At 54.4% G+C, this 12400-nt stretch overlaps 1 protein-coding gene across 1 annotated transcript in view; it reads left to right on the top strand.

Moving 5' to 3' along the window:
• Positions 1–4124: 4124 nt before the first annotated feature.
• The window catches only part of PPP2R3B (protein phosphatase 2 regulatory subunit B''beta), a 62995-nt gene continuing 54719 nt past the window's right edge, over positions 4125–12400 (top strand). Inside the window, exon 1 of the mRNA XM_036839935.1 lies at positions 4125–5360. Within this exon, the coding sequence (XP_036695830.1) occupies positions 5028–5360 (333 nt within the window). The 5' untranslated portion in view covers positions 4125–5027. The remainder of the gene's footprint in view (positions 5361–12400) is intronic.

The raw sequence follows: 12400 nt of genomic DNA, 5'->3' as shown, positions 1-12400 counted from the left end.
TTCTAACCCTGCAATTTGGGGGCTTGCCCTTATTCTCTGTAAAATTCTGGTGGCAAACTGGCCCATTCTTTTCTTTTCTTTCATGTAGAAACTGATGGAATGCGGTTGGTCACAACCAGCCTGCAGTCTTGTTTTCAGATGGTTTCCCAGAGCTGCCGGTGTACAAGGCACATGTTTTGCCTCCCAGGTTAATGCAAGTCATGGTTTTACCAACTATCCCACCATAACTTAACATGATCACTATGTTTCCTCATGGTTTTACCAACTACCCCACCATAACTTAGCATGATCACTATTTTTCCAGCCTCCTAATTCAAGGTATTTGTGCATGAAAACATCCAAAGTCTCTGCCTGGCACAGAAGCCCTTCACGACAGACCCTCAGACAACGGTTCTAGCTTCAACTCTTGTGTGTTCTTTCCATGCAGCCTGCTGTCCACTATTAATCATCCTTAACAACTCTGCTTAAATAGCGCTCCCCCCGACCCCCCGCAAGCCTGTCCTGTCTCCCCACGTTCACTTTTCTATCATCCTTCTGCATCATACCGTATAACTGAACGTTGAATTATCTAATTAAATAATTCCCCTCTCCCACCCCATTCCGCTACCGGACCTCCGAGATCACGAGTTGTTTTATTTATCTATGTCCTCAGGCGTGTCGCGCACACTCAGACGACCCAATACTAACCCGTTTAATTATGCTGCGTCCCAGCATAACAAATAAATTGTTAGTAAATTAAAAGACAAGGGACTGATAGAGGCGGGCGAGCTGATGTCATGAAGTTACAGCCGATCACAACCATTACAGCTGACAGCTGGACAAATACAATAAAAAATGGGGCAGGGTCAAAGGTCATTTAGAGGATGGGGTCCTGAGCCAGCATTTAGAACTGGGATGTTGAATCAAGACCGTCAGTGGATGTCTGGAAAGTTTCATTATAAATAGTACAAAACCATGCACATACTCAACTTCTGTAAAACTCTTTCTTGTGGATAAAAGGGCAGATTATATGCACACTCCCCAATTTTTTTTTTTTTTTTAGTTTTTATTGGAGTATAGTTGATTTACAATGTTGTGTTAGTTTCAGGTGTACAGCAAAGTGAATCAGTTATATATATACACTCTTTTTTTTCATATTCTTTTCCCATATAGGCCATGACAGAGTACTGAGTTCCCTGTGCTATACAGTAGGTTCTTATTAGTTATCTATTTTATGTATAGTAGTGTGTGTATGTCAATCCCAATCTCCCAATTTATCCCTCCCCCCTCCAATCTTTAAAAATTTTTTTTTTTATTTTTAGCATTTGAGATTTTTCAGTTCTCTTTAGTTTGGTTAGAACTGCTATGAATTCGTTTCATTTTTCCTCTTTTGTTCAACGTTCTTATTCTTTGAAAGCTTATCAAAATGGGTGCTAACAAAAAAAATTTTTTTTTTAAATTATCAGGTCCATATCGCATTTTACCTAAAATGCTACTACTTATATAGGAAACATTCAATGGATTTCCCCCTCCTTTTTGTCCTGGCTGCAGGAAAACCTTAGCACATAAGGAATGCTGAAAAAATGTTCAAAGGCCATTTGATCCCTGGTTCTGAGTCTGAAAACCTTTCCCCGAAACCACTTCGCTTTCAACGGAGGGAAACTCGGGGGCACTGCGTCCGGGGCTTGTCTTGAGTCCCACAAGTTAGAGGATGCAGGGGTGAGCGAGGTTCACAGGAAGGAAATGGTTCCTCGACGATCAGGGAATGTGCAGTATTCCCGTAACGGGATGTGTCTGCCGGAGCTGCCCCACAGTGATGGAATGCACCAGCCACTTCCTCCACTTTCACATTGTCTGAAAGGAAGTCTTATCCAGCAACAAACCAAGGCTGAAAAGGAAATCAGTCGGGAATAAAGCAAAGCAAATAAAGACAAGGAAGGGAAAAGACAGAGATGGAAAAGACACGCCCATCAGAAAAGAGCCTCCACACTGTACTTGACGGAACTCCCCATTAAGTACTTTGAGAGGAAGTCACTTGAAATCAAACACATGCACCCTCCTGGCTGTTCAGGAGTCCGTTTTCACGAGAAAGACAAAGACCAAAAAAAAAAAAACAAAGAAAGAAAGAAAGGGAGGGAGGGAGCGAGGGAGGAAGAGAGGGAGATGGAAGGAGAGAAAGAAAGGAAGAAAGGAAGGAGGGAAGAAAGAAGAAACTCAGGTGGAACAGCCGTGGCAGATAAAAACTTGATCACTCCGACTTCTAGCTGCACAGGACACGTATATTTGGAGCTCAGGGTCAGCCCAGGACCAGTGAGACTGACCACATAGGACAGTCTGTCCAGGGCGTCTTCATGCCTCACGCCTGAGTGTGCAAGCAACCACCCGACCTGGGCTCTGGTGACAGGCAGGTGTGACTCAGAGCCACAGGATGTTCTGAGCGCCTGCCTTTCCGAGCAGCTCCACCTGGGGCTCTGAGTTGATGGCCACAGAGGGACCTGGGCTCCCGTGGACGAAGGAAGGACTGCCCTCCCTCCCACTCCCCTGGATAAGCTCCGCCCTCCCACATGGGGAGCATGCGCAGTGCATGCCCTCCCACAGGGGGGCCTCTGGAATCTTCCTCTCCACGTGCACGCTCTCCACACCCACCCTCCCACCCTCTGCCCTGAGACCTCCGCCACCCCTGGAAGGCGGTTGCAGCCAGCAGCGCTTCCATTCCTGCCATCAGCAGAGTCCTGCCTCTGTTCAGGGGTGGGCGGTGCAGGCCCCTCTGGCCTCTGCCCCGCCGGCCTCGGGCCGCACAGCACCTCTCTGTCCCCTGCGGCGGGATCCACCGCACAGACTGAAGGAGGTTCTGTTTCCTTCACGGAGTTTGTTGCTGTCCCGTTGGCAGACGCACAGACCTTTCCTTAGGCCCCGCCGAGCCCCGGGGTATAAAGCCGTCTTGTGCAGGGACTCAAAAAGACCATTTCCCCCCAAAACCACATGGATGAATGGCAGCTCGTTTACAGACCCCGAGTGAAAAGCACATTTGTTCTTGGACAAGATGTCTGTGTGTGATAAACTCAGAGACGTGTATTAATATTTACTTCTCTCCAGAAGTGACAGCCTGCGTACACAAGCATTAGCTTCCCAGTGAATAGAAAGAACCGCACAGAATTCCTGCGTTATGGCCCTGTCCTGACCCAGGATACTCGGATTTGTATCTTCAAGCCATATCGGTAAACAAAGGATATTGCATCCATCAAGCCCTCAGCCACTGCAGGCACCCTGGACTGTGCACCCTGGGGGGACTCAGGATGGAGAAAAGCAGGATACTGGTCCCAGGTAGCTAAGGTGCATATCAAAGGAGTGATTTCCTATCTTTAGCATCTTCCCATCCATAGAAAAGTGCTAAATTCATTAACTTGAGATGTCTGTTTTTCTTTCATTAACAGTACCCTTCCAACTATCTTATTTTTTGTTGCAAAAAAGGCCTCTGTACCCTGGCTCCTCCCTGACCTCTTGGAAGAAGTCCCTCAGAGCCATCTGAGAGGGTATCTCCCTGGCTTAAGTCCTCAGCAAGTCCACGGAATCAAACATAATTCTCAACTCTTAGGCTGTGCATTTTTCTCCAGTCAGGAAACACAAACGAAGTTTGAAATCATTGTAGGCACAAAATAAACCCATAGTTTAAGAATTATTTAGTGAGTCTAGCTATACTTATACTCCTGAGAAATAGGAGAGCCCGGCTCATAAGACCTCGAAACTACCTCCTAAAAGAGAGCAAACCCAAGTGAAAACTCATAATGTTAAGAGAAAAAAAACAACTTAGAAAAAAGATCAAGGCATTAAAAAAAAAGAGGTGCATGTGTGCTGTGTGGATGATTTATCGACACTATTAAAAGGATAAACTGAAATAAGCTAGTCATGGGGCCAAAGTCATTTAAGTAATTACTTCCACTTCCATCAGAATAGATTATTTTTGCAATCACAAAAGCAGTTCATTCTCAGCCTGAAAGGCCAGCTTTAAAGCAGTTGCACGCCTCCAACCCGTCACTATCATCATTTAACAAATTTAACGTAACCGCGACCATTGCGGTCTGAAGGGGCCCGTTTTATCTAAAAACTGCATTTCCCCGCAATCGCCGCCACGCCCACCTCCCGCTCGCTCCCGCAGCGCGCGTGCTCGCTCCCGCGGTCGGCGGGCACGCCCTGCGCATGCTCCTCCCCTGTACCACGCCCTCTCCGCGCACAATGCCCGGCTTCCGACTAGCTCCCGGCGGGCACGCACTGCTCATGCTCGACCGACAGGCCTCCCGAGCGCCGCCACGACAGGCATGCACTGCGCATGCCCAACAGACCGGCCGACTACCCCCGCCCATCCCGGCGAGATCGCACCGCGCGTGCTTGCACTTCCGCGGACATAAGGGCACGTCGCTGGTGCGGGCCGCACCCCAGGAAAGCCTGAAAGCTGAAAGACGTGGGGTGGGGTGCCCGCCATCCCCCGCCCCCGTCCGCACTCCAGCTCCTGAGCGCCCTCCAGCCCACCGAAGCGCCCCGGCACAGCCGCGGCTGGAGTCGTGGGCGCCGACGGGCGGCGCCGTGATGACGCCACGCGTCACGGTGACGCACGACATAGGCGACCTTCTTTGGGAGCGCAGCCGGCGCGCCCGTTTTGAAGCTGCCCTGAGCTGGGCGGGCCCCGCCGCGGTCCGGCCTTCCGCCTCCGCCGGGCCCCCGAGTCCGCGCAGCCCCTGGGCGGGGCGCCGCCCTACCCCGACCCATGACCCCGGGCCCGCGACGCCCGCCGGGCCGTTGACTCCACGCCAGACCCCGGGCCCGCCACGCCCGCCGGGCCGCTGCCTCCTCACCGGGCCCCGGACCCGCGACGCCCGCCGGGCCGGCCGCCTTCACCCGGGACCACGGGTCCGGGACCCCCGTGGGGCTCGTCCCCTTTGGCGGCCGTCGCCTACTACGCGGAGGTCCATTCAGGTCGGACTTCGGTCCCGGCTCCAGGCACCTGTGCAGGAGGAAGGGGTCCCCCTGGAAGGAGGGTCCGAGCCCCGGAGATGCCGCCCGGCAAAGTCCTGCAGCCCGTCCTGAAGATGAAGGTGGACGAGCTCTTCCTGTGCTGGCTCAGCGAGTCCAGCACGCAGGCGATGCTCCAAGATTGCTTGCAGAGGATCAAGATGCCCGGGGGGCCCGAGGGGGTCGCGGGAGACGCAGGGCAGCCCGGGCCCCCGTTCGCAGCCCCGGCCCTCGCCTGCAGGCCGCGCGGGTTGGATGGCCCGGGGGCGCCCAGCCCGTCCCCCGCGTCCACCGCTCTCCCCCTGGGAGCCGCCTCTAGTGCCCGGAGTGGACCACCTGTTCGAGGGCCTCGTCGATCCGCAGGGACGAGAGTAGTAAGTTACTCTTCCTTCTCCTAACGCCTGCGGAGGTAACTCGGGTCGCCTACCGACGTGTAGCTGAGGGTGGTCGAAGATGCTGGAGGAATGTCAGGCGTGAAAGCGCTTGCACGTCTAGTCTCTTTCCCCTGCCAAGAAAGTCTCGCACACAGAAAAATGTTGTCTTTGACAGATTCCCAAGTTGGTCGTCATTCTGGAGTTTGTTTCCGGTTGGTTTTAGTTATCCATGTCTCAGCTTTTTCTATTCTGCCTAGCTTCTGAACCTAGAGGTTTTATGCCTCATTTATCTACAATAAGGACAGCTGGACAACAGTATATTTAATTTTTTTTAAAAAAGGTGCTTTTTGATATTTAGTACCGTGTCGGTTAAAAGTAATAAAGCGCCTCCAGGTGCTATGGGAAAACGTATGGTTGGTGCATATCGTACCCCTAGCGTACGCCTAAGCCTGAAGGAGTGCGCCTGTTCCGTTGGGACTTGCTGGTAACATTTACGGTTTTCCGGTTGAGCCCGCATGCATCCCATCAACATCACTGAGCGTATCAGGAGGAGGGACTTCCCCCATCACTTAGTCTGCTGGTTTCCCAGCCACGAAGGGGAGAGTGAGAGGTGGATGTCAGTCCAGAAGGCACTCGTCTGGTTCCAAGTGATTGGAGGGTGTCTGACATGTTCTCACGGATCAAGGATATTTTCCAGAAAGTGAGCCTCCAAGGAGGATGGGAGGTAGACCCAGAGGCAGCTTGGGAGACCCTGTAGAAACGCCCCGAAGGAGGCTTATCTGGATCTGCAGGAACGTGTGTCCTGGGACCCATCCCTGAGTCTGAGCGTCTGCAGTGCCCCCACTGACCTGCAGAACCACAGTGCTCCAGAAGGCCTGCCTGAGCCCCCATTGAACTGAGGAGGTGGGTACGTGAGGGGGGCCAGGGCTCTCTCAGCAAGCCCCCTCTAGCAGTGACAGCCCCCCGCCCGTTCTCCCCCAGGTGCTCTTCCTCCCTGGGATCCCTCAGGTCTTCTGTGGGGAGCTCCCCACTTTGTCACTAAGTGTGCTCCGGTGACACCGCTGGAAGATGAATTCTTGTGTTTCGTGACCCCATGACCTGGTGTGAGTCCCCTTAGGTCTGGAAATGTCTACCGAAGGTCAGCTCGTGTGAGGAGGGTGACTTGGATGCATGTGAAGAGAATGTGTTTCTGCGCAGCAGGTAGGAAGTCACAGACCAGTGGAAGTTAAGTTCCGTAGGTGTTCACAGCGGGGAGAGGCCATTCCTCTCCGTCTGGAGGGATGGGGCGTGGAGGAAGTGAGCTGTGGGACTAGGGGGTGCCCTGAATTAGGGGAGGGCGCCTGCGGGGCGGAGGGGACGTGGCGGGGGGGGGGCTATGTTCCAAGTGTGAGGACCAGATGTTTATGCTCAGAGACCAGAGCCGTCGCACAGCAGGCTGCTGCGTCTGGGCCGCGCCAGCCGGATTCGGATTGAGCCAGAAGCAGAGCTCAGGGCTGGGTAATCTCTCTGCCTCTGCTGGGCTGGCTGCTGGGCTTCCCGAGGGCAGCGACACGGCGGGAGTGGTGTTTCCCCAAGACCACGTTATTGCATTGCCCTGCACTACATGGGGCCGCAGAGAGATGAGCTTCTGCCTGGAGGGGTGGGGCGTGGCCTGGGTGGCGTGGCCAGGATGGAAAGGGGGTGAATGAAAGGAAGTGCTGAAGGAGGTGGGGTGAGACTGAAGACCCCTCCTCTGGTCTGTGGTTTCCATGACCAGATAGAGCAAGTCAGCATGAGAAACCGGTTTTGAGGGAAAACAGAATGACTTTCTCTTAGTCGTCCCAAGAGTTTTCAAAAAGTGATGACGGACCTTGTCTGGTACTTGAAGGTGACTTTAAACACGTCTCAATGTATTTGGAATTTATGGCGTGCTTCAGTTGGATTTCAAGAAGCGAGTAACCCAAAAGGATGTTTGTCATTCTGACAAAATGATAAGAGCTCTTTTGCCCCAAGAAATGGATAATTAATTTCAGAAAAACGTTCATACATAAAGTGCTGTGAGAAAAGTTCTGAACCTTTTTTTCTTTAAGAACTAATAGGAAGCGAGTCAGACTCACGCGAGGCCCTCACCCATGGGAGCGGTGGGGAGGAGGCTGGGTCCTGACCCTCCACGCAGAGCCCAGGACACCTCAGAGTCCTGGGAGTGACAGGCAACAATCCACCCTCCCCCATCCTGGGACCAGATGTCTGAGGTCAAGGTGTCCCAGGGCTGCGCTCCCTCCAGAGGCTCCAGGGAGGGTCCTTCCCGCCTCTTCCAGCTTCTGGGGGCTCCAGGCGTCCCTGGGCTTGTGGCCGCCTCCCTCCCGTCTCTGCCTCTTGTCTTCACGGGGCTTCTCCTCTGTGTCTGGGTCTCTCGCCTTCTGTGTCTGGGTCTCTTGCCTTCTGTGTTTAGAAGGACCCTGTCATTGGATGTAGGGCCACCCTCCTCCAGGAGGACCTCATCTCAGACCCTTCACTGCATCCCATCTGCAGAGATCCCGTTTCCAAATAAGGTCCTGTTCTGAGGTTCCAGTGAACATGAATGTTTGGGGCACGGTTCTGCCCCTCCACTGGGCACTGGTCCCTCCCCCTTCGCTGCTGTGCCTCCTCTCCCATCGCCATCGGAAGCGGAGGGCTGTTTTATCTCTCTGCCGCCTGCTGCGTCCCGGGTGCCTGGACACACTCAGACCTCCACGGCGGGTTTGCTGAGGGGTGCGCGTGCCGGCTGATCCCCCAGCCCGGCAAGAGCCGAGCCCCTCCCCGAGTGTGGAAGCAGAGGTGTCAGGGAAAGGGGGGCGGGCTTGTTCTTAACCCTTGATTTTTGAAAAGTCCAGTTTGTGGGGGGTTAGTTTACATACAGCGAATGGTGCCTATAGGTGTGCGGGACGGTCGTCACACTTGCGTGTGAACACGCCAAGGAGCAGAGCGCTTCCCGCCCCCCAGGGCCCCGCGCCCCTTGCCCGCGCCCCAGGCAGCCACTCCCGCTGCCAGGATCTGCCTGAGGTGCTGCGGGCCCTGCTTCCCTCTCCCTGCCGAGCAGGATCCCGTTGCGTGGATGGACCACAGCCTGATTGTCACTTCAGCACTGGGGGCCGCTCGAGCTGTCTCTGCGTGTGCTTCTCATGAATGAAGCTGCCGAAAACCCCGCGTGGACAGCTGTTTGCATCTCTCTCGGATGAATGACCTCGGAGTGGAGTTGCTGGGCTGTGCACTGTGTGTGTGTTTAACTTAGAAAACAAAAAAACTGAAAAGCCTCCAAAGCCCCTACACTGTTCTGAGGCAGGTGTCACATCCCATTTCCCCAGCCGTGCGTGCGGGTCCTCGTCCACGCCTCCCCGGCACTGGCTGTCCTTAGACTTGTACTTCAGCCATCCTGGCGGGCTTGTTGTGTGTCATGGTTTTATCTGCATTTCCCTGTTTTCTGGTGACGGCGAGCCTCTTTTCATGACTTATCAGCCGTTGTGCACCGTCTGTCCAAATCTTCTGCCATTTTGCAGACTGGGTATTTCTCGGTCACTGAGCTGTAAGGGCTCTTGGTGTAGACTCTGGCTGCGGCTCCTTTATGAGGCGCATGTTTTCACATATTTCTCTTCAGTCTGTGGCCCATTTTGTCATTTGTTTAACATGTGTTTTGAAAGCTTAACATGTGTTTTGAAAGCAAAAGCTGTTTGTTTTTTGATTCTTTCAATTTTATTCTTTTATGGTTCTTATTTATTACATCCGATTTACGAAATATGTGCCTATCCCAAGCTCTCAGGGTTATCTGCTCTTTTCCTTCTGAAAGCTTCCTGGTTTTCACTTTTGCATTTAAACTTCTGATCCATTTCACGTAAGTTTCTGCATGTGGTGTAAGATATCCAGGTACACAGCAGTTTTGAAGTCTCTCCTTTTCCCATTGAGTTGTGTTGTCTGAAATCAATTGGCCGTATGCGTCTGGGTCTATTTTCTCATCCCTAACCCACTGATCTGTGTTTGTGTTCTCACTCTGGGGCGCTTTGTAGACTAACATGTGGAAAGTGGGTGGTGTACGGCCAACTCTGTTCTTTTAAAACAGCTCTGGCTATGCTGACATTCGCATTTCCACCTAACACTGAGAATCAGCTTATGAACTTGTACAAAAAAGCCTGTTGGAATTGTGATTGGGATTGCATTGAATCTGTAGATCAATTGGGTGTAACTGATACCCAAAAACAGTTAAGTTTTCCAGCCCATGAGCTCTAGATGTTTTTCGATTTACTTACATGTCCCATAATTTCTCTCAGCAATGTTGTGTGCATACAGGTGTCACGCCTCCTTGGTTAAATTTATCATCATCTATTTAGATCTTTCTCTGCAGCCGTTTTGTAGTTTTGGGGGTATCCAGTTAACCGTTGATTCCCTCAGGACATGCGACCATGTTCTAGGTTAGAAGTGCGTTCCTTGGAGACACACTCGTGTGTACGTGCAGATGCGTGTACACACAGCAGGCACGTGTGTTTACTTTGACGCGTCCTTAGATTTTCCTGCAGATGTGTTGGAGACAGAAAGGACCTGGAAGTCCTCGCAGCAGAAGGTCAGGATCCTGAGAGCGTTTCTGACGGGAGCCTTGAGTTTGCCCGGTGACCGTGACTTCACAGAGGGGTGAGCTTGGCCACGTTCCATTCTGTGGATCTCTTAGTGAAGAACGATTTCCGGTTTTCATAGTTGGCATCAACGAGGATCTCTGTGCAGGAAGGAGGGGAAATACTGAGAACTTTTTATCGCTGGTCAAGAGTTTGCCACATTGAAGTGGCACGAACCTAGACGCCCTCCGTTCTGTTCCTGACGAGTGGAACCAGGAGGTTTCTCGGGATCACGTGGTGGGGGGTGTGTGAGTGCTCTTGTCCTGTCCTCCCGGGCCTCCCACACAGGGCCCTGCACCCGCAGCCTGCACGTGCCCGCCAAGGGCACCTCGCTCTGGTACCCGGCGTCCACCTGGGTGCTGCCTGGGCCGCCACTCCTGTTCCCGACTGGCCACAGAGCAGGCTGCGTGAGGAGCCTGAGGGGCCTCAGATGCAGATTGGCCACAGCCCACTCCCCAGCGATGGTGGGTATCGCCTCGCCCCCAAGTCCTCAGCTCCCCCAGAGCTGCCTGTGGGCCCCCCGTGGACCAGCTTCCCCAGGCCTTGTCCAGGCTGCTGGGCCGAAAGGGGCCGACTTGAGGCTCGGCCACTGGATGGTCACTGAGGCCCGGGGTGGGGGGGACACTACATGGCAGAACCCCGTCCAGGGGAGCCCTGGTTCAGAGGTGTGCTTCGGGAGCCCTGCCTCAGTCCTGGTTCAGGAGCCCTGGTTCGGTCCTGGTTCAGAAGGCCTGGTTTAGTCCTAGTTCAGTCCTGGTTCAGGGCCCTGATCCACTCCTGGTTCAGACCTGGTTCAGGAGTCCTGGATCAGTCTTGGTTTAGGAACCCTGGTTCAAGTCCTGGTTCAGGAGACCTGGTTCAGTCCTGGTTCAGAGGCTTTGGTTTAGTTCTGGTTCAGAGGCCCTGGTTTAGTCATGGTTGAGGAGTCCTGGTTCAGACCTGGTTCAGTCCTGGTTCAGTCCTGGTTCAGAGGCTCTGGTTTAGTTCTGGTTCAGGAGCCCTGGTTCGGTCCTGGTTCAGAGGCTCTGGTTTAGTTCTGGTTCAGGAGCCCTGGTTCGGTCCTGGTTCAGGGCCCTGGTTCAGTCCTGGCTTAGTCCTGGTTCAGGGCCCTGATCCAGTCCTGGTTCAGACCTGGTTCAGGAGTCCTGGCTTAGTCCTGGTTCAGGGCCCTGGTTCAGTCCTGGTTCAGACCTGGTCCAGAGGCTCCGGTTTAGTTCTGGTTCAGGAGCCCTGGTTCAGTCATGGTTGAGGAGTCCTGGTTCAGGGCTCTGGTTCAGTCCTGGTTCAGGGCCCTGGCTCAGTCCTGTTTTAGTCCTGGCTCAGGAGTGTGCTAGAGCTAAAGCCGGGGAGCGTCTCCATGGGTTCTCCATAGAGCAGGTACCTTCAACCTGGGTCTTTATCCCCGGGGCCCCACAAAGGCAGAACACGGCCATCACGTTGCCCCGTGTTGGATGGGGCCTTTGAATGGGGCTTGTAGGGGGGCAGAATCAGGGCCCTCCCCACCCCGGAGGACTCACCTGCGGAGTCGCCGGTGGTGTGTGCCTGCGGGGGGGCCCTCGTGGCGGCACCTCGGAGCCCAGGTCCTCAGGAGCTGGGTTGGTGACTGTCTAGGGTAGAGCTGTGTACCACCCCTCACCCCTGTTGGTGACAGAATTGCCTAGGATTTATGCTTGTTTCTTTGGAGGTGACAGAATTGCCTAGGATTTACGCTTGTTTCTTTGGAGCATTCGTTTTCTCAGCACTAGGCAGTACTGTGCAGGCCTCAGGTCAGCGCCAGACTCGGGGGGTCTTTCCGAGCCTTGAAGGGCAGTGTGGGAGCAGGTCCACAGCAGAGAGCGCTGTAGGAGCCTCTGTGAGTGTTGTGACCTGGTGACCTGCTTGGTGGAGCCGATGACATCCTTCAGGAGGGCCCTGGGGACGGATGGATGAAGGGACAGATGAGACGGTCTTCGGGGCAGGTGGGCCGTGGATGGGAGGGTCCTGAGGCTGGATGGACGTGTGGGTGTCCTGGGAACAGGCGGACAGGCGGAAGGGAGGCCCGTGAAAACAGTTGCTGACCCCTTTCCAGAATTCTAGTTTCGGGGGCTGCGGTGGTGGTGGAATTTGCCTATCTACCCCGTTCCCGGGTCTGCTGCTGGGAACTCCTGGGAGGACCCGTGCTCGGAGCAGTGGAGACAGTCAGTGCAGGGGACGGGGGGGCTCTGAGGAGGCACTTCGGACCCCGCAGCAGGACCGGGGCCCTGCCGTCTACACAGTCTTCACCTTGGCCCGGAAGCGGCGTCGCCGTGGGAAGCGCGGCTGGAGGGGCCGGCGCGCGTGACTGCGGCGGGAGCTGGGCCCACGTGCGCGCGCGTGCGCCGCCTCCGGTCCGCGCGGTTAGGACGGGACCGGGGGCGCCAGCCCGCGTCGCGTCGGCTCCCT

Source organism: Balaenoptera musculus, chromosome X (assembly GCF_009873245.2).
Source record: "Balaenoptera musculus isolate JJ_BM4_2016_0621 chromosome X, mBalMus1.pri.v3, whole genome shotgun sequence".
In the NCBI taxonomy this organism is placed as follows: Eukaryota; Metazoa; Chordata; class Mammalia; order Artiodactyla; family Balaenopteridae; genus Balaenoptera; species Balaenoptera musculus.
This window is presented reverse-complemented; position numbering and strand designations above follow the sequence as displayed.